Raw genomic sequence first — 22,793 nt, 5'->3', positions numbered from 1 at the left:
AGTGTGTGTGTGTGTGTGTGTGTGTGTGTGTGTGTGTGCATGCCTGTATGCATGCAAGAGTTCAACCTGTCAACCAATTGTCTTTGGAGTTTCACATTTCAAAAATCAAAATGTGAGGCTTGTTCAGAGATACGTACCTATCTTCATCTGGCTGTACTTGATCCTAACCATTAACACGCATGTGATTTTTTACACAGTTTGGAAGGAGAAAAATAAAAATTATTTCCAAACCATAGGAGGCGTCAGGACTAAGCAGATTTTGCAAGTCTTTGGGTTTCCCACTTGGATTTTGCCTAGCTCTAGTCAGGAATTCCCTTTTGTCAAGGAATTGCATAAGAAATGCATTTTCTCTTCCCATGAGGAAGGATTGGCAGCAAGTCAGAGAGAGAGGAAGTGTGATTTTCTCAGGGGATAAAATAGCATCTAGAACTAAGGTGCCGAGGTGATATCTTGAAAATCCTAACACATGACACTACCACCAGTCATTGCTACTAAGCTTTTCCTTTCAGTTTAGAAGATAAAATACGCAGACTCCAAAAAAGTTACCTACTGCCTAACTGAAATAAGCTGAACAACCTAACAATAATGGGCAATGAAAATTCCCTGGTTTCATTTGTCACGTGCTAGTTTATGTTCCAGTGTATAAGATGTTGAATGGCTTTCTCAGTGTCTTTAATTCTAGGGCATTTGACAGAACTGACACCATAAAAGCGTGTGGCATCATCTGAAAATAATTATAATGAATTTATGCAGCAAATGAATGAGCATATGAAAGCAGGAGTCTAGGACTCATGGAACATTTGAATGTTTAGTGGTTGTTAGTTTGCAAAAGAGGGAAAACATCTTCAAATTTCTAAATACTTAGCTGTCTGTAATGGATAGGACAAAAGTGAACAAGTTTAAAATGTAGCAAGGACGATTTGGGTTAGGCAATAGGAATAAAAAATACAGATAAAATATGGTGAAGCAGTGGGATAAATTTCCTGCATAATTTCTACAATATTCACCATTGGAGGTCCTTAATAACAGTCAATATAACTACCTTTCAGGAATGATCAAAGACTGTACTTTGAGACAGGAGAATGACATTTGGAGGTCCCTACCAAATGTATGTTTCCACAGTCAGCCTCAAAGAGAAGGAAGACTTACTTTCAGCACTTACAGGTCCTTCTGCAGTGTCCCATATACCTAGCTGTAGAAGTCCTGGGGCTCTTTTGGATCAGAAATCTATATATGTTCATGAGAATTTCCCATTGAGCTGTTGCTGAGCAATATGAATAATTTACTCCCACCATACTGTCTCCATATAGTTCTCACTACCAGCCAGACTAAGGAGGTAGCAAGAAAGCTTGCAATTTAAATTCATATGTCTTCTGTGGCACTGTTTCTATTAAATCACAAGATTTAATCTACCCTACATGAAACTGAAAAACTTACCTGTGACCTACAAAGAACCATTCCAAACTTTGCCTGGTGACCAGCTGGCTGACTGGCCACAGAGAAATACTGTACATACCACACTTCCAGTTCTGATGCAGTCTTGCTTATCCCAGTAACTATCTTGTCAAAGCACATGGCTGCCTGCTAGGACTAACATTTGAGAGATCTGCTTCTAATTTATTTATTGCAATGTCAACACTGAATAACTTAAGCATATTTTCCACAGATGACTGCACATTTTTTTTAACACGCTGTTTCATGTCTATGTGCCACTAAGCATTCCAAGACTTTTTTTGCAAGCTGTCATATAAATTTTTGGCATTACATAACCATTTCATCCATGAGCTGCTAGTGGACGTTTTATCTAACTCTGGAGCAATCTTTGTCTATCTGCAAACCTGCTTCTTCCATTTGTCTCAAGTACGAAACATGAATTTTAATAATCTTGTGAGTGAACCAGTATGTTTGCTTATGTGAGCTTCTGTATCGATTGTCTTGCTGTCTCAGAAAGAAGAAAGACTGCTGAGATGGCAGTCTCTCCCTTCAGAGAGAACTTGGTAGTAACATCTGGTTGTGCCCTCTTATATCACACCTAGAAAAGCAGAACTGGATTTTTCTCCTTGAAAATTATTTCAGTTTCATCATCATTGATCAAAGGATCTAAAACATCTTACAGTAGGATTCTTAACGTAATGTTGCAGAGGTTGCTTTTTGACAGATTCCTAGCTTTTGCTCACTTTCACAGCATTATCTGGTTGCTAGTATCATGTGCCTACATTTAGTCATTTGATCAGTCATACAGATTCAATATTTCTTTCAAAAAGGCAGCACAGTTTCTTTCACATTTAAAATGAGTCATTCGTTTGAATCAGGGTCATCTCTGATTTCATCTAAGAAAGCCTGGAAAATCGGTCTTGAGAGATAATAATGTGGTTATAAAGCTAAGTATTTTAAAGCAGCTTTCATTTAACCCATACTTTGGCTGAGCTGCAGCACAAAGATATGCCTCTATTGTTAAACATTTTGGTGATACATGGGCTAAGTTTTAAATAAAGAGTGGTTACAATACAGTTTTCACATTAAAATAAAAACCAGGCAAGGCTTTGTGATTCAAGCCATGGACAGGCAAAAGCTGGCAGCTTCATGCAGGTGTAATAGCTTTCAGAGACAAACCTCAGGCAGCTGAACTACAATAAAAGAAAGTTGGTAAAGTATTTGAAGAGCTGCCTTGTGAATGGAAATTACAGGGGTTTATCACAGGGCTCTGGGTATATTCAAATTACTGCTGCTCTGTAGAAACCCAACTCAAGGGTTGCCAGCACCAATCTGAAACACTTCTGAGCCTAGCTTGTTCCTGCAAGATACAGCATTTACCAGTCATAAACTTACTGAAAAATTACTAGACTTGGACTTTTTTTATTATTCTCCCCCCACAAAAAAAACAACAATTGCAACACACTGGATCTCACTAGAGTCATAACACATTTTCTGGAAGCCCCACAGCACTAACAGCTCCATCATGTCTCCTGTGGAGATAAAGAGGTATGGTGAGTGTTCTCACCTCCCATTTCAATCTTGGCAAGCCTCAGGTTCACCTACAAAAGAAACAGCAAATCTCATGCTGCTCAAAGGCCCTGCTCAGACTATGAAGTAAACTGCTTAGCTTCTGTGCTTTCTTTGTTCATTCAACAGGACCATAAGGGTTCTGGTGTAGTGACTGAAATATTTTTCTCATTAAAACCAAAACTCACCAGAATAGATCAGTAGAAAGAGAAGATGCGACTTCCATAGAAAACTTCCTGATGCTTCAGCAGATGTAGTTCAAACAAAATGCCATCCTCCTCTGCCTTTCATCCAGAGGCTCAAGGAAGTCTAGAATTACCTGAATTTCCCTGCATAAGGAGAGGGATTAAGAATCACTTTTAAAATACTTCTATTAGCAGTAGCAAAGGGAGAGGCTGGCATATCTTCTTTGAGTGTGATCTGCTTCCCTTCTCCCCTCTAGCCTGAGTCAGGATTCTGAGCAGTATCAAAGGAGCAGAGCACCCATCTGCAGCGTGCAGCTTCTAACTCACTCTGAATGTGTGATGCAGAATGAATTATGAATGGGGTGTCATGGAGAAAGCTATTTCCTAGAAAACAAACTCTGAAGCTACTGAAATATGCAAAAGCCATGCTGCTTCCTCTACCACCATCCCCGTTTCCTGTTACCTATGGTCCAAAACCGGTGTCTCTCTCATCAAAGGCTCAGCCAAGGTCTCCCTTCCCAGGTCTCCATTCCTGATATACTTTGGGCTGGACACTGGGCATATGTAAATTGGCACAGTCCTGAGCCCCAGTTTACAGTCTCAATTTAAAAAAAAATAAGTAGGCAAAGGAGAGCTGGGACTCTCTAGCCTGGAGAAGAGAAGGCTGAGGGGAGACATTATTAATGCCTATAAGTATGTAAAGGGTGGGTGCAAGGAGGATGGAGCCAGACTCTTTTCAGTAGTTCCCAGTGACAGGACAAGGGGCAACAGGCACAAGCTGGAATATGGGAAGTTCCATTTAAATATGAGGAAAAATTTCTTTATGGCGAGGGTGAAACAGGCTGCCCAGGGAGGTTGTGGAGCCTCCTTCTCTGGAGATACTTAAAACCTGCCTGAATGCAGCCCTGAGTAATGTGCTCTAGGGGATCCTGCTTTAGCAGGGGAGTTGGACTAGATGATCTCTAGAGGTCCCTTCCAACTCTGTCAATTCCTTGATGGTGCAAAAGATGCAGGCACACATGCTTGAAGAGTGTCAGTGGTGGAGGCTAAAAAGAGCCTCTGTCATTTGATTTCTGTCCCAGGGCTTTCAGCACCAGCTTTCAGTGCCAATCTGCACTGAAGTCCAGCAATTCTAGGCACTGTATCAATTAATTCTAGTTGGCTACTGAACATATTTCTTTAAAACAAACATAAAAAATGTTTCTTACCTCCAAGACCAGAATTATCTTAGAAATGCAACATAAAGTGCTGTTTTAAAAACTGATCCCCAAAAATAAACAGCCACACCTGTATATTTAATAATGTTTGGTCCAATCCTCAGACCTTATCTTCTAGTAAACCTAACCTCCTAATCCTCGTGCATTAGAAGATTTATGTGTGGTTTAAGGCTGCTGTTCTTTCCATGCTGAGTGGAAAGATGTTTGGTCATTATTCATGTGGGGGTATGGCTAATTCTGTTACCTTGCTCCTTTTACTGATATGCAAAGCGGATGTGAAACACTACTAATCTGAATTAATTGGCACTTCATGTTCACACTGTACTGGCAAAAATGGCTAGGTTAGACATAAGGTCATGAAGAAAAAGGGAGAAACATGCCTTTCAGATAGCTAGAGAGATTTAAACAGAGGCAATATAAATCAGATTATTGAATTCTCCATGGGCATGACATCTTTTAGTCTTAATCTTTTAATATCTGCTATTAACAGAAATTATGCAGGAGTGTATTTTCTTCTCTCTCCAGAATGAAGAGATTTTACTGCAACATATTTTAAATAAAAATATCCCCTTTCAAAATCTCCTCTCTGTCTTTTCTTATGGCTTCTGCAGATTTGGACAATCTGAGAGTTTTCTTTGTTGGTATGAGAAGCCAGAAAACAGCAATGACAGCAGCATCTCTAGTGAAATAGGAATCATTCACATGTGTCAAAGCAGATTAAAGCATTTTGATAACTTCAAACACTTTACCTAAGTCTTTTCTTTCATTATGTAAAATTTTAGCTGCCATTATGTAACTCAATAGCACATGACATCACTTCATAAAATTCTCACTCCTTTCCCCCAACCCATTCCAATCTTAGGAAGAAGAGAAAATCTGTTGTAAAATGTAAGAAGAAAGAAGATTAAGAACCACTAAATAATCCAAGAGCAATCAATTTGTTTGATTAGTGTTCATGCCATTTTTACTGAATGAAAAGAGCCTTCTTTTCCAGGATGTTACAACACATACAAGTTCCACAGGCTTCAGTAGATTTTACCAGCATCGCTCATCTCAGGATCATCATAGAATGGGTTGGGTTGAAAGGGACCTTGAAGATCATCTAGTTCCAACCCTCCTGAATGGGCAGGGACACCTCCCACTAGATCAGGTTGCTCAGAACCCCATCTAACCTGGCCTTGGACACTTCCAGGGAGGGGCATCCACAGCTTCCCTGGGAAACCCGTGCCAGTGTCTTACCACCTTCACGCTGAAATCTTTCTTCCTAATGTCTAAAACTTGACAAGGTATCATGTTAGGTGTGGTGGCTGATTTCTGTTGGCCTCTGATGACAGGCCAGGCAGAACTCTTTTCTACCCCTTTTGGCATAAATGAAGACTGGTCTTCGAAAAACATAGTTGCTGAATTTGGTGCTACTGGATTTTGCTTAAAACTTGCTAAATCTTACAGCAGAGAATTAACAAATAAAAATATTCAGAATAATTTTTTAAAAAGTGTGGAGGCAATATAAATTGGTGATCCCAAACATAAATCTATGCCAATTATACATTATGCATTCTTTTGCAGCAAACTGATAGATTTCTACATCCCAAGCAGCTGCAGATGATAAGTCTATCAGAGGTTGGTGCTGGTAGATAAATTGTCAGGCTTGATTCCCAGGCATTTCTGCACTTCTCTGGATCAGCAAAGGAACTAGAGAACTGTAATGGGGCTTTTGTGAAAGGCCTTTCTGTTTCTGCAGACTTGCTCCTAAAAAAAAATAAATAAGGGCCTTTCAATACTTTCAAAAATACTTTCAAGCATGAAATTACTAAGAAGCATTTTTAATTCCCAAATAGAAGATAGGTTTTAGGATTAGATAGTAATTGAACAGAGAAAAAAAAATAGAGAAGTAATATTGGGATTCTTCCTGTTGATGCCATTGCTCAGACATGCTTTTAGGAAATTTTGAAAGCAGCCCTACACTTCCAAAGCTGCAAAGCACTCAAAACCATGTCCACCCCTGGGAAAGGACTCCGGGTGTTGTTAAATACAGATAGAATGAAGCAAACACTTCACATTCATTTAGTAGGTGTTTTCTTGTCTGCTAAACTAGGGACTAAAATTTCCCATTTCCCCTCTGAACACACACAGACACACACACACACAGACTAACAGCAAGGGGGACTGCAGGTGTGATGTTTTCTACCGGTAACACTGGTAGCATGTACCCCTGCAGAGAACTTAACTGTCCTGTCAGAATTTGTTATTTCTTCCCTTTAATACAGCAAAGTGTCACTTTTCAAGACACTTGCTGTGCAAGGTCAGTCTGAAAGTTGCCCTAAGCAGGAAAAACTCACTCAGGAGAGATACTCCCATACACCAAGAGGAGAACTGCATTTTGAACTAACATAAAGAAAGGGGCCTTCTTCACTGGCCCCTTAAAATGCGAATTCACAGGATCATAGAGTGCCAAGTTGAAAGGGACTTCAAGGATCATCTGCTCCAATCTTTCTAGGTAATAATGTAGTTTATGTGAGATGGCTCAGCACCCTGTCAAGCTGAGGCTTAAAACTGTCAAATGTGGGGGAATCTACCACTTCCCTTGGGAAATTATTCCAATGTTTGACTGTCCTCACGGGGAAAAATTTACCTCTTGTGTCCAATTGGAATCTCCCCAGGAGCAACGTGTGCCTGTTATCCCTTGTTTTTTCCATGTGACTCCTTGTAAATAGGGAGTCTCCATCTTCTTGGTAGCCACCCTTTAAGGACTAGAACATGGTAATAAGGTCTCCCCTAAGCCTTTTTTTCTCCAGATTGAACAAACCCAGTTTTCTCAGCCTCTCCTCATATGGCAGGTTCTCCAGTCCTCTGATCATCCTTGTGGCCCTTCTCTGGACCCTCTCCAGTCTGTCTGCCAAATGGATTTATTCCCTTCTCTGTTTCTTATCCGTGAGTGCTACCAGACTTATGAAGTGTCAGCACTTCCTTCTGCAGCTTGAATTCTCAGGGCTCTACAACTCTACGGTAAAAATCTGCTCCAGGCTGAAATAGAGCAGTCAGGCTGAGCCTGCTAGGAATATTTTCCTGAGTTCTTGGTCCAAGATGCTTTTTGTTTCTTGTTTTATACTCACACTCTGAGGTATTAGCCTAAGACTAAGCTGGAAGTTGATCTGCTTAAGGGCAGGGAGACTCTGCAGAGGGATCTGCACAGGCTTGACCATTGGGCCAAGGCCAATGGCATGAGTTTCAATAATGCCAAATGTTGGGTCCTGCACTTTGGCCACAACAACCCCTGGCAGCACTACAGGCTTGGGGAGGAGTGGCTGGAGAACTGCCCAGCTGAGAGGGACCTGGGAGTGCTGATTGACACCCAGCTGACCATGAGCCAGCAGTGTGACCAGGTGGTGAAGAAGGCCACCACCATCCTGGCCTGCATCAGAAACAGTGTGATCAGCAGGACCAAGGAGGTGATGATCATGCCCTGTACTTGGCCTTGGTGAGGCTGCACCTTGAGCACTGTGTGAAGTTCTGGGCACTGCAGTATAGGGAGGACATTGAGGTGCTGCAGACGGTGTAGAGAAGAGCAACTGGGCTGATCAGGGGTCTGGAAAACAGGTCTTACAAAGAGAAGCTGAGGGAGTTGGGGCTGGTCAGCCTGGAGGAGACTGAGGGGAGACCTCATTGCTCTCTACAACTACCTGAAAGGAGGTTGTAGTGAGGCAGGTTTTGGCCTCTTCTCCCTAGTGACTAGCAATCAGAGAAGAGGAAATGGGGCCAAGTTGAGCCAGGGGGGTTCAGATTGGATATTAGGAAAAATTTCTTCACAGAAAGAGTGGTGAGACATTGGAACAGGCTGCCCAGGGAGGTGATGGATGTGCTGTCCCTGGAGATGTTCAAAAAAGGAGTAGATGTGGTGTTTCATAAGATAGTTTAGTGGTTAGGGGTTGTAGGGTGGGTGGTTGGACTTGATGATCTTGAAGGTCCTTTCCAACCTTGACAATTCTATGATTCTGTAATTTATCTAGAATCACAAAGCATCTGACAAACATCAGCTGGTATTTTTTTAACCTCTTTTACAGATGGAGAAACTCTGTATGGAGAAAGCTCCCTGTTTAATAGGAGAACCTGATTTTAAAAAACACCCAGAGTCCTGCTGCTCAATTTCCCTAACCTCCAGATTGTTTATATTAGATATTTAATTTAGCACATATCAGCACATATATTAGATCATCACATAACAATAGTATGATAGCCTAAAGCATTTAGGGGAAGGTACTGGGCTTTTTAAAATCTGTGCCAATGGCTAGGTTCTCATCTCTTTGGTAACAAAGCTTGATGTGATAAGCAGAAGAGTTTGTGTGCTTCTGTATCTGTGTCTGACACAGGCTGCCCAGAGAGGATGTGGGATCTCCAGTCTTGGAGATTCAGATCTGAACTGGACCTGGAACAAACAACCTGTTCTAGCTGTAAAGTTGTACCAAAAGACCTCCAGAGGGTCCTTCCAATGTAAACAATTATGTGATTTTATTCTCTGCCAGTTTCTCTGTATTCTGTGAAATGGTTGACTTCAAAGTGAGGCAAATTCTTGCTTTTGACTTTGTTTGCTACTATGAATGTCAAGTGTAATTGTGGACTAGGTCCACCCAGGGAAGCAGACAGGAGGAACTTCTGGTAGAGCTTTGGTAGCTTAAAGCTTAGGTTATTTTTAACTGGTCTGTTCCTTTGGCAGCAATTTCTTTTTTCTTACTGTACTGCATTTACTGGCAACAGACAATTAAAATAAACTAGTTATTTTTAACCCCTATTTTGGCTGAAAAAGGGATGTTATGAATAACAGGACACTATAAGAACATATGCTACTAATATTTTAATTACCACACTTGCTCATGCTCCTGAAGAAAATGAAATAATATCTTATGTGACCTTTCTTGTCAAAGTGACATACACATACACAAAACAAACCAGAGGATAACAGATGTAGAGAGTGAAATGGAAAGAGGTATTACCATTACTGTACCACTCAAACACACAAAGAGACTTCTTAGACATATGCAAACTACTTATTGATGAAAGGAGCATTGAGCAGAGGAACTGTGCTTACAGAAATGTGAAATTTGGACCAACTGTACCCCTCCTTTATTCTGGAACACAAGCAAGAGTTCTCCTTTAGGCTGAGGAAAGCCTGAAAAAAGCTGGGGGAGCTGGGGTTGTTCAGCTTTGGGGACACCTTATTGTGGCCTTTCAATGCTTAAAGAGGGCTTATAAGAAAGATGGGGACAAGCTTTTTAGTAGATACTGCTGCAACAGGACAGGGGGTAATGTTTTAGTCTGAAAGAGGGTAGATTCACACTAAATACAGGGAAGAGTAGTTTACAATGAGGGTGGTGAAACACTGGCACAGGTTACCCAGAGAGGTGGTAGATGCCCCATCCCGGAAACATTCAGGATCAGGTTCGATGGGGCTCTGAGCAACCTTCTCTAGCTGAAGATGTCCCTGCTCACTGCAGAGAGGTTGGATTAGATGATCTTTAAAGGTCCCTTCCAACCCTAACTATGAGTCTGTGAAAAGCAGGAACTGAAACAGAAGAGGCAGATACTCCTAAGACAAATACTCATTGACTTGGGGGGCTGCTACCACCTTTACTGTGACCTGATAAACCCAAGCGTAATCCAACAGCTTTAATAAAGATTCATCTAGTTCTGGTACAATTCTTATATTGTAATGAGAATCTCTTGAAGAAAATCTTGTCTAGTAAAATCAAATAGAACTGTCTCCTTTTGGATCAGCTGACAGGCTTATCTGAAACATCTTTTCTGCTCTCTCTGTCTCCCTCCCCCAAAAGATCTGGAGAAGGGAACTGAGAACAGAGAAGACATTTACTCTAGGAGAGCTTCAGTTTGATATGTCACTGTTCCTCAATCTGTCCCTGGGATTTGGTAAGAAAGTCTGACGATGCCAAGTGGGACTCTGCTCCTTGCTGTAGAACCCATCTGAGCCTACCACTAGTATTTACTAGCACCTTACTGGGATCTGAAATACCACAACTGTCACTAAGCTGGGAGCATGAGGCAGCCATCACACCACGGGCACAATGCTCCTAAAAGACTCTTGCATGACAGTTGTCCTAGAAGGTGTGCTCTAGCTTTAAGACCGGGATAAAGTTCAGGAAGGCAGAATTTCAAGGTGTCCTTAACTTTAAATCCCAAAGAAAGCTCTGAGATTTAAATGCTTCCTTAAATTTACACTCACACTGAAGTGCTATCTCTACAGGAATAAATGTTAGCACATACTTATATACTGCTCTCCCTCCAAGTTTGAATGTTAGATTGTCTTTGCAGGTGAGACTTGGCATCTTCAGCCCACAGGTGGCATTACCTTCAGTTTTATTACAACTCTTGTCTCATTCTGGTGGTTCAGAACCCCTGTACTTAAACTACTGCTTAACATTTCTCTCATATCTTTCTTTCCACAGTATGTGGCATTTGCCTCCCTCTTCTTCATTCTGGTCTCCATCACCACCTTCTGCCTCGAGACCCATGAGAGATTTAACCCTATTGTGAACAAGACAGAAACTGAATTCATCGGGAACGACACCCAGGTGCGGCACTACAGGGAAGCAGAGACTGAAGCCTTTCTCACCTACATCGAAGGTGTCTGTGTCATCTGGTTTACATTTGAGTTCTTGATGAGAGTCACTTTCTGCCCAAACAAGGTGGAATTTATCAAAAACTCTTTGAACATCATTGACTTTGTGGCCATACTGCCTTTCTATCTAGAGGTTGGACTCAGTGGCCTGTCTTCCAAAGCTGCTAAGGATGTCCTGGGCTTCCTCCGCGTAGTCCGTTTCGTGCGAATCCTGCGAATTTTCAAGCTGACCCGTCACTTCGTTGGGTTGCGGGTCTTGGGACACACCCTCCGCGCCAGCACAAACGAATTCTTGCTGCTCATCATATTTTTGGCATTGGGCGTCTTAATCTTTGCCACGATGATCTATTATGCCGAGAGAATAGGTGCTAAACCAAATGACCCTAGTGCCAGTGAACACACACACTTTAAAAATATCCCCATCGGCTTCTGGTGGGCTGTTGTCACCATGACGACCCTGGGCTACGGAGACATGTATCCTCAGACTTGGTCAGGCATGCTGGTGGGGGCCCTCTGTGCTCTTGCTGGTGTGCTGACCATTGCCATGCCTGTCCCTGTCATTGTGAACAATTTCGGAATGTATTACTCCTTAGCTATGGCTAAGCAGAAGCTACCAAAGAAAAAAAAGAAGCATATCCCGAGGCCACCCCAGCTGGGATCCCCCAATTATTGTAAATCTGTCGTAAACTCTCCACACCACAGTACTCAGAGCGACACTTGCCCACTGGCCCAAGAAGAAATTTTAGAAATTAACAGAGCAGGTAGGAAACCTCTTAGAGGAATGTCCATCTGACCGTTAACCTCCATCCCGTGTAGTGATTTAAGATTCAGCCAGACTGCTTTCTTAGAGCAATGGGTAGCACATTTATCCATTCTAGTCCCACCATCACACAGTGAATAATATGTGTGAAGTCTAGGTTGCAGGGACAAATGGTACAGTGGAGGCTGATCAGCAAAACTAAGGATGAGAGCTGGCTCTAGGAGCCCAAACTTTGGTCCTGGTTAAGGGCATACAAGTCTCAAGATATTTTGGAGAGCTGTTACATCTAGTGGAAGAATTTTGAGAGTTCTACAGCTATGTTGCTGGACTGTGTAATGCATCTTAGAGGCTCCTCAGAGCTGAATGCTTCATAGAGCAGAGTAGGAGCCAAGTACTCAGCAATTACAGAGTTTTCTGAAAAAAACAGGGCTGGAATTTGAAACAGCCAGATGCTTTCTCATTTGCTCCCATTTGGGACCTTTCAGCTGTTTTAAATGGCAGATATTGTACATCTCATTACAGAAACTAGGTGCCTAGGAAGTTGAAGGGACAACTATACCATCATGCATATTCATGAGACAATCCCGTCTCTTTCTGATGATTACCTGCAAAGTAGAACAACAGCTCAAATTCTTGACACTAATGCAAAATGACTCACTCTGAGACAAGACTAGATGTAAGGATGTTTATTCCATGGCATGTAAATCAATCTATTCTATAATATTCCACTAGAATTTAGCATTTAGAACTATGAAGAGTTTTGAAACACGTTTTCTAAAACATGCTCCTTTTGCAAGTATGGGTTGGTGAGTTACAGCTCTTTCAACCTTCGAGGAGCAAAGGCCAACTGGAAAAGGTCTGACTGGTCATTACTGGCCAGTTTCACCTAAACAGTGATCGCCTCATAATATGGTATCCTTATTTTTAATTATACTGATTCATGTTAGCAATAGGTGAAACCAGAGCAAAATTAATCATACTAATTCTACTGGGAGGGGGGAGGGAAATGAAAAAAATACTAGTCACCATGGAATATATTATAATATCCCATGGCTAGTGGTTAATTATGGGCATGTCTCAGTTTTATGAGAATCCTCCTATAGCACATAAAGATATGGGGCTCCAATTTGATTATTTAAACCCCATAATCTACCTCTACCCATGGAATATCACTATTTATTCTATGGAGTAATTTCAAAGTAGATAACCATGTTGAAAACAAAGCCAACTTCATTTTTGGCAGATGTTCTAGCCAAGCTGCATAGTAGACATCCTTCAGCCTATTCAGAATATCCCCCTGTGTTGTATTAGATAGAACAAGTTGCCAGTCAAGTGATCTTAACTGACATTAAGTCAAAAAGAGATGTTTTGAAAGAGCTAGCATATACCTATGATGGTCTTGTGTTATCATTTTTTTACTTTGAAAAAAATACTAATTTGTTACTCATTGTGAGTGAGGTATTCTCTGGTCATCTCATAGCCATGCATGTTTATGTCATTGCGAAAGGCACAAAGAAAGTGACACTTTCCTTTGTGTGTGACTTCACCAATGCCAATGCTAATTTAGGAACGGAAAAGCTTGTGGGAACCTTTCTCTTCCTTTCTATTCTCTCTTCTTTTCTTATTTCTTCTCCCTTTTGTGCAACTCTGTAAAGTTCATTTAGAAGGTAAATAGTTTTCTTTTTTTTGTTAGAGGCTCTTCCATTGCAACAGGCCAATCACAATTCACGTGACTGATAGACTGTCTCTTTCCTATTGTACCTTTGGTGCACAAGCACGTGGTTTTATCATCCATTCCCCTCAGGTTGCAAATGCTTATCACAGCTCATGTCCAAGCAGCAAACTTTCTCATAAGTAGATGTCTTGGTGGCATGACGTACCAAGACAGAAAGGGCACAACCAATATCATGTCTCTTACTGTGAGCAATATGCCCACTATCCAATCACAGTGTGCAAGAGATGCCAGACTTTTGAGTACTTTAGCAGTCAGCTACAGAGTGACTTTCATCTCAGAAATCCCTTGCTTGATAAAGGTCCTTCCATTACGTTCCTACCCTGGTCCTCTCTGGGAGCTAGAGGACTAAGAACTCTACGAGTTCCATGCAATTCCACACTGGTATCCTGAGAATACGTGTAATTTTGGTTCAATGTGGAACTGTTTCGCCACCATCAGTGCTCTAAAATCAGCTGTTACCACAATATCCATGAAGTATTGATAGTAACAGCAACTTTCCTATTTCTGCAATAATTAAGAGTGACTATTTTTATATACGTATACAAGCATATGTACTTTAAGCACACTTATACTTCAGCTAACAAAATGGACTTGCTAACACTGTTGCTGGAGTTCTGTTTCTGATAATTATTGTGCACCACTGACAGCAAAAAATATTGCCTGCATCTCTTAGCTTCCTAATAGGAAAAGATCCATATACATGCAAAAGAAAAGCAAAAAATAGTAAGATCAGAACCAAATTGTTAGAACAAGATCTGCATTACCTTTGATATTGAGGTTCACTTAACTAAAATGAAGTGTTCGTAGGCACTGACTTGTTTCTGAAACTATAACCTGCACCTTATATGAAAACAGAGATGTGCAAGCAGTGAATGTTCCCCATACTGTAACAATATTTAGATTGGTTAACAGCACCAACTGCAAACAACCAGTTAGCATTGTACTAGGAACATAAAATGGGTTCCTAACCTGCTTTAAATAATGCCAAGAGATTTGTAATTTTTAACTGTAAAACTTCAGTGTGACAGTGTCTAGGTGATATAAGGTCATATGATACACATCTAACACATTCTTCCCAAAAAAAGCCTGTTTAGCCACTCAAGTGTAAAGAACATCACATGAAGTTATTAATTCCATATTATTATGTGTGGTGGAATGATTAAGCACTTCACAAAAAAGTGATTATTATTAAACAGTTCCATATAAAACGCTCTCTCTACAACCATGTCATGCACCAAGTCAGGAGTTCACAGCAGTTCTCAGCTCACACACACAGGGCCAGCCCAGGAGGCTGTACAGAGAGCTCTGCACAGTCACATCCCAGTGCCAAGGATCCTCTCAGGCTAAGGAGTACGTTCCTGGCACGTACATGCAAACGGCAGAACTTTGCCCACAGGCTGCACAGCTGCTGCCCAATGATGTGATGGTCATTTGCAGGCAAAGCATAGATGGCTTGAATTTAAATTCTGGTAGGTTTGAATTACATTTTTAAATTGTCCCCAACACTCTCAGCAGCTCAGTCCTGGGCTAATCTACACCTGGCAGGAGGGTATCTTTAAATAACAGCACTTGATTTTAATTTGATCTAAAGAATGTCTAGAGTTCAATTCTACCATGCCTCCCCTTCTGCAGCTACCTTTCCTTCTCTCCATCCTACCTGATCCCATCAATGGGGGGCTGGGAAAGCAGCAGAAGGGGAGGAAATGCACTCCAGGGTAGAGGATGGCAGAGCTACTGCTGCAGGCAGGTCTTCATTAGCAGCATTAAGAAATTTCTTCTATAAGCAAAATTTTCTTCAAGTTGCTGGTGGCGATAAATTCTCAAGACACTGCTTAGACAGTGCCTGGAGGGACAGCACTGTATAGGAAAGAAAGCAGATCTCACCTGACCAACTTGATTAAAACTCCCTGACCCAGGGATATTTCAAGCAAGAGATCAGATGTCTCCTCACTTACCTGAATTGTTGTTTACATTCCCCATTCAAGATCAGGGCTTGATTTTGCCATTGTATTAGATGTGACAACCACTATATTACAATCAAATACCCAACAGGCTAAGTAGACAGCAAAGAGAAAATGGAAGTAATCTCCAGTCTTTTCATTTGACATGGGGATTAACATAATTGAGCAGGATCGCTTGAAATGTCTGTGGGAAAGCCATAGTCGAACACAACTAAAAAGGCATCAGTCATAACCACAGTCTGCTGTGCCACAGTGCCTTTTATCCAAAGGCTTCTAAGTATTCCAAACGGTCAGTATCATGACAAAAGCAAAGTAGAAAAAAAGCAAAGCAAAATTTGCTTCAAACAGAAGCAAAACAGAAAAAGCCAGTTTCAACCACTTAAGTAATTTTGGTCCCCAGCCACACATTGTCCTACTTGTATACATAGTTTATCTCAGTACATACAGTGAAATACTTTAAGGTACAGGTTTGTAAGAAAACCTCAAAACACAAAAAACAAATCTGGAAATCTCTCAGTTTTGTTTTGAAAGTGTTACTCAGCTCTTCAGGCCCTCTCTTCTGCAAGCTGTGTGCTTACCTGAAGGATAAGTTGACTGCATGGTTACATCTTAAAGCTGCCACAGGATGAAGCATGGAATGTAATTTTCCAACACTGTAGAAGAAATTTAAAGTATGAATGGAATTAATAACTTCATTTGATATCTACAGCACTGTCTGGTGCCACAGAGGAAGGGTCTTAAAAATGCATCCATAAAACATAAGCACAGGTGATGGTGGTTATTTTGGTTTTGTTTAGAGATCTACCCCAATCTTACATTGGTTTTATATATGTATTCACAACACCAGCACACACAGTGTTTATATTGACTTTAATATGGCAAAAGTAAGAATTTCTCACCTCTCTGATCCCCTCTGCATTCAGCATCATTTAAGCTACACTCCAGGAATACCATATTTTCACACAAATTTATTGTGTAGCCTTGTTCACAGTGTACTGATGGCAAAATTCTTTACTCATTGCATAGCTGTAAAATATGGAAGAAATATTCTTAGAATTCAAGTGCCTAAGAGGAGAGGGGAACTGTCTGTCATGACTAATACAGTCTTTATCTTCAGAAGAACTTATGAGGTTTTACTTTCCTGCCCATAAAAACCAATTTTCCATAACCCACTCCTCAACTGTCCCTGTGTCTGACTAGTTAAAGCAATCCAAGTCCATCACTGACAGAGAACTACATAGTTATAGTAACTCCAGTGTATTCCATGGTCAGATGAACTGGAACAAGCTGTGAATTAGGAATCTATTCTTTCAATGCAACCTCCTGAGAGAGAGCTGATCTCCTTTTAAAGAAATAATGTGGAATTACCCAATTCAGCTTTATCACTTATGCTTTCTGAAGGAGCTGCTCTTTTCTCGGGGCTTTATTTTTTCATCCCTTCTGTCACCATAACCTAAATAACCTGCATTCCTTGTGCAACACACCAGTTCTAACGTCAGAAGTGTGCTGAGCACTGGAACTGCAGTGCCAATGCTCAGTAGGAGCAAGGGACTCTTGGCAGCTCTTGTCACAGGCTCATTATGCTGCCTAACATTTCCCTGTAGTCTGTGAACTTCAGTGGCTTTTATGGATAGCAAGGCATTGTTAAAGCCATAGGTTCATAGTCATTGTGGTGGTCCTGAATCCACAGGGAAGAAAATGCTCTGATCAAATGCCTTGAACATTTAAAAAAAAAAAAAAAGAAAACCACGTAATTTTAGTGACATCAAGCCTTTTACCCTCTCTATAAGATGAACAGTAGACAGCAATGTAACTTCTAAGAGCTTAAGTCTGTTTCAGCTCAAAATAATTTGACTTTTGAAAGTGTTGAACAGAAAAAATACTAAAAAGACAGTGGATAAGGTAATAGAGAGATGTTTTTTCTTTTCTCACTATACTTAGCCTTCTTAGCCTTTAAAAATCCCAAATCTATCACTTCAAAATAGCAAATGAGGTCATGAACTCATCTTAATATCACTGAAGATGGGGTCCTCCAGATCTAATGTGGAAATTGTAACAGCTGAAAATAAAAGAAGCAACATTTAGTTCTCATCTAACTTAAGATGCATTTGCCTGAAGTCCCCCTTATACTAGAAGAAGAGTCAGACAGTCTCAGAGAGTAGTTTTCTCATTTATTATATGAATTGCCCTCTGGAGGTGGCTTCCTCCATGACTGATGTTAGGTGAGTGAAGCTCTAACTGAAGGTCCTCAGCCTACAGTTAGGTGGGAGCAGTTTGGATCTATTCCTTGCCCCCTGCCCCATTTCTGTGATCTCGTAGCTGTGGGTCACATCAAACCAGAAAATTTATAACTAATATAATACTTTCTTGTACAGTTATTGATCTGTCATTTCCTGTAGAGATACAACTGGTGGGTGTCATTTCTACTACAGTGCTTGTTTACTCTAGAATTTGAGTAAAACAGAACATCCTCTATACCAAGTAATTTGAAAACAGAAAAGAGGAGCTATGAATTCAGGCACAGTGCTTTGCATTTCCCACTTTTCTCTGGCACCGTGTGAGATGTTAAAAAAAAGCCCAACAAATAAACAACAAACCCAAAACAAACACAAAATCTCCACACATCCACACACAGCCCCTGTGGTCTGGCTGCAGCCAGGGAGGAGTAGGAGAGGGGGCAGGACCACATGAAGCTGAAAAAAACCTGCAGAACTAAATAATAAATCTTTGGACTTTTCATGCCTTAATAACTTAATGAGCATGAAGTACTTCAACTGATGGGAAAAACACAGATACAAGCATTCCAGCCAAATAAGACCAACCTGTGCCAATCCTCCAGCACAAGGCAGACGTACATATGGTAAATCCTCTTTCTGAGGCAGTGCTTGTGACTGCAGCTCCCATGCCATCCAGTGCAGAACACAGTCCTTGGATATGAAAGAGGTACTCCTGGCATCTCTCCCTTCTGCTGGACTAAGTATGAGTGGCATTTGCAGAACAGATACAACAAAATGCATCTCTGTGCAAGGAGTGCATCTCTGCTGTAGTAGAACTAGATAGACAGGAGGACATACCCACTACTGCAAAAGGCCAGGGACAAAAGGGTCTAGGGTGTGAGGTCCCATGTCCGTGCCTAGTCCACTTGCTTATATCTCTCTTGCTCTCCTACTTGCCGGAAGTTTTCTCCAAGCCTTTTGGCTACTTGTCTGATTATAAGCACAAAGCCAAAATAACAAGCAATCCACCACTCCTGCTGTCATTGTTCTTGTATTCATCCATGTTCCATGTCTCAGACACCTTCCATACTGTACAGATCATCATACTGTATTCCTCAGTCAGAGCAGTAATACATGATTGTAGAATGGCTCACCTGACTGCACCTTCCTGCAACCTCTACTTGAACTGTCAAGGACCCAGTTCACCCTACAGGTTATGATGTTAGTGAGACTCTCAGAAGTCCAAGATGGGTATTAAGTGAAAACCCAGAAGTTTCACGATAAAGCTAGGAAGGATCTTCCAGAGCTTTTTTCAATGCATCACTCCCAGGAGCAACAGTTCTTAGCACCACATTAAGCACATATCCAATAATACTCATAATAGCAAGAAGCACCTGGTCTACTTAACTAGAGCTCCTGTATTTCCTCTAGTGGTACCGATAGGCAGGCAGCCAACATATTGTCACCTCACTTCAAGAAGTAGTACCTCTCAAAGGTGATATTCTCTGGGAGTGACATTACTATATTGGCCAGTTAGTACTGGGAAAGGTGGTCACCACTGCCACTGAAGTGCCTTTACTGGGGGACACGGCTTCCTGGAGGAACCCAGGTCAACATGGTGGTGAGTAGATGTTGAAGAGGTAGGTTGGGTCAGAAGGATTCTGCATATTCACATAGAATACTAAATTCTGCTCTCTTGCCAGTGTAAAGTCCATCAGTGTGATATCTACTCAGACGAGCTTCATGGCAACTTTCAAAATGTGTAGCAATATAAAAATCAGGAAACTTTAATAAAGATACCTAGAACTAACAAAGATTTTTATATTAATGGCCTTAGAATATTGGGGTAACTAAAACTGAGTTGTTATGTAGGAATCTTTTACATGTTCTTCACATTTTCTCTCTCTTTTTCTCTCTCTTTCGCTCTGTTTGTTAACATTTACTTGTTACTACTGTACGTTGCTTGCAACTTGTGTATGTTACAGACTGTCACATTTTATTCTGTGAAGTTTTTCTCCAATTCCCATCAACCTGAGCTCCATGTTGGGCAGCCGAGGAGATTACAATACAGTTCTTTAATGCAAAAGAACAAGGAATGTCACAGACTATAGGTAACTTCACTGAGGTTGTGACACAAAACCTGATGCAAGGTATTAATGCAAAGAGTAAGTACTTGGTATGACAGTAGAATTATTTAGTTAAATTACCTTATTTTCTTTTTTTTTTTTTTTCCCTTATTTTTTTTGCAGATAGTCTTCATGGGAAAGATAAATTTTAATTACTCACCAGCAGAAAAAAATCCCAAACCTACCAATTTAAGATTTTTTTCACTGCCATTTTGAAAACCAGTGAAGCCCATGCTGATGCATCATTACTAATTTTCTAAGTTTTAAGCCCGTATTTTTTATGCTGTTCTTCTCTATGCTGTACTTCCTTCCATACTCTCCTAGCCATAATTTCATCATTTCATCATCTTTTGTCTGTGGTTTAATATATCTTCTTCATAATTCTTTTACTAATTGAATATAGTCATATCCCTTTCACTCTAGGGACCTGATTTAACAACAACAAAAATGAGCCCCTACCCATGGGAACCACATTTCTTAATCCTGCATGAGGCTCTGGAGCCCATAAAAATTGATTTCTGTAGCTGAAGATGGCCTGGCACAGAAACATAACAGTTATTTTCCTGAATCAAGTCCTGAGCAAAGTATTTTATTAGAATCTCCCCCAGTTACCCCCAAATGCTACTTTAAATGTATTCTTTAAAGTAGCTTAGAGAGATTTCTGATGATTTTCTAGAGGGACACCATAATATTTACTGTTTCTAATCTTACTCTTAATTCAGTAAATTTTACATTAACTCAGAAATCACTATAGCCATGTACTAAATCAAGAAAAGCATATTTTTCTCATTTTGCTGATCCTTTACTTCCTGATTCACTATCATGGTCTGCCCCTTCCTTAATCAGTGAAGACGCACGGAAGAGTTTAGATGGAGTCTAGTGTAAAAAACAGTGATTTATACTGGTGAAACTGATGAGTTGCCAGTGAATATTAATGGCCAATAAATACTATCCAGGCAACTAAAAGAGAAGGAGTGAAATTTGATTTAAAGAGATTCCAGAGAGTAGGGAATTGGACTGTAAATACTTCCTTTCCGTGCAACAGCTCAGAGCGAAATTTAGGTACATATAGTCAATGGATATTATCAGATACTGAGCAGGTCTTAACCCCTCCACAAATCAGAGTTAATGTCTTTGGATAGTTGGATTCATACTTTTAACTTCATCAAAATAATTTGTGTAGCACAAGAAGTGTCAGGCAATGGTGATGCTGCAAAAAGGAATGTAAAATCTTTTCATTTTCTCTAGAATAAAGACAACTGGGAAATTCTTTTCTCCACCAGCAACTACAGCAGCTTCACAGCTGCTCCATTTCCAGCTAACATGCTTGTAGCTAAGAAAAACTAAAGCACAACAGTTCTCCACCATCACTTTAGCCATACCACCTCTGCCCTTGTACCAGTCTGTCACTAGCCCAAGAGCCAGGGAAAACCATCATACCAAGAGAGTTTCCTGTTGCCAGCATAGTATGACACAACTAATGTTTGCCACATAAACAATCCTTTTATACCACCAGAAAAGTGCAAGAGGATTGAAAAACAGATGAGTATTTAATGCAATGGCCATTACTTTCTTTAGGGATCCAGCTAGATTAAATGTCTCTGCTGTGAGGGACCTCATGGAGATCCTTCATAAGAGACTTCGGGCAGCTACTGCACATGTTAAGGTTAGTGACAGGGCTATAAAATGAGCAAACACAAATGACCCTTAAGGTCTGAATGGGAACCAAAGGACACTCTCAGTTGGTCGAGTGGATCTATCCACAGACCATAACGATGGAAATCCCACGTTTGGGATCAGGGCTATAAGAGCACAGTTGAGATCCAGAAAAGCTGTTGGTACATGAGGTGGTGGTGTGGAATGTAACTTTAGTCAGAGGTCTCTCCAATAGAAAGATCTTAATCTTTCAAGCAATATTCCTTCCTGCTTTTCAGCCCCTCCCCTTGTATCAGGGCTGCAGAACCTTGAAGTCTTTGTGAAATGGCAACCAGCTATTCAGGGAAGTTTTAGGTACTCAAGCTTGGTCCTTCTCTCTTTTAATCCTTAAACAAGGGGAGCTGGGAAGAACACAGCCCATGTTCTTCTGGAAGACACTGCCAGTGACCTAATGTGACCAAAGGAAACAGTACTATGACTCTTAATTGCTGTGTTTCTGATCTAGGGCTGAGAAGACTCCATCTTCTTTAGCACAATGTCAAAGAATCTGGCATGCTTCATGTAACCATAATACTGACTCATGGGTAAATATGCATGGATACCATGCTATGAATTCTGGAGTTTCTCTCAGCCCTGTTTCAGTCAAAGTGGTGACACCTACAGAAGTTCCTATAAGGACTGGAAAAAGCATTGGATTTCCAATCCTGAAAGAACTGAAAAAGGTCCACCCAGAGAGTGCCTTTCAACTCGGCCAGACTTTGGGGTGAGCGACTTCTTCACAGCTCTGGGAGACAAACCAGCAGGGGGAGCAGCTACAACACCTAGAGGAAGCCGTGTGAGCTGGGCCTGTCCCTGACACACAGTTTCTGAAGACATCTTAAGTAAGAAGGGTAGACCAGGAACTTGTTTCTTGGCAGCTCTTGAAGAATGGCAGTGTTTGCTAAAGGGAAGAGGACTGGGGTGACTTACCCAGTGTAGAAACCACTTCTGCACCAGTGCCACATTTCCAAGCATAGAGTAAGGTCAATTAATATATTGTACAATTATGTCCATTGACGCTCTGAATGTCAGATGCACTTCAAATAGGTGGAGATTCAGTGCCAGACTCTAGCTTAAAATCAAAGCTGGCAGCACTGGTAAAGTCCCTATGTCAGTGTGCAACCATTTGCTGTGACAAAAGAGATAAGCCATGCAGCAAATACATGGGCAACCCTGACTGTGCTTCTCTGCAATAAGCAGAGTAAGAGTACACTAGTGCAAAATCCAGCAGTTCTCCTAAGTTGTTGGTTTTGGTTTTTTTCAGAGT

At 40.9% G+C, this 22,793-nt stretch overlaps 1 protein-coding gene across 4 annotated transcripts in view; it reads left to right on the top strand.

Moving 5' to 3' along the window:
* KCNC1 (potassium voltage-gated channel, Shaw-related subfamily, member 1) overlaps window positions 1-22,793 on the top strand; it is a 107,738-nt gene that overhangs the window by 78,020 nt on the left and 6,925 nt on the right. For 3 of the 4 annotated variants that reach the window (XM_009995389.1, XM_009995391.1, XM_009995390.1), the window contains exon 2: window positions 10,861-11,794. In XM_009995389.1, the coding sequence (XP_009993691.1) occupies window positions 10,861-11,794 (934 nt within the window). The remainder of the gene's footprint in view (window positions 1-10,860; window positions 11,795-22,793) is intronic. The other variant, XM_009995388.1, reaches the window with a different exon arrangement.

This window comes from Chaetura pelagica, unplaced genomic scaffold (assembly GCF_000747805.2).
Source record: "Chaetura pelagica isolate M959 unplaced genomic scaffold, ChaPel_1.0 scaffold94, whole genome shotgun sequence".
Taxonomy (NCBI): Eukaryota; Metazoa; Chordata; class Aves; order Apodiformes; family Apodidae; genus Chaetura; species Chaetura pelagica.
This window is presented reverse-complemented; position numbering and strand designations above follow the sequence as displayed.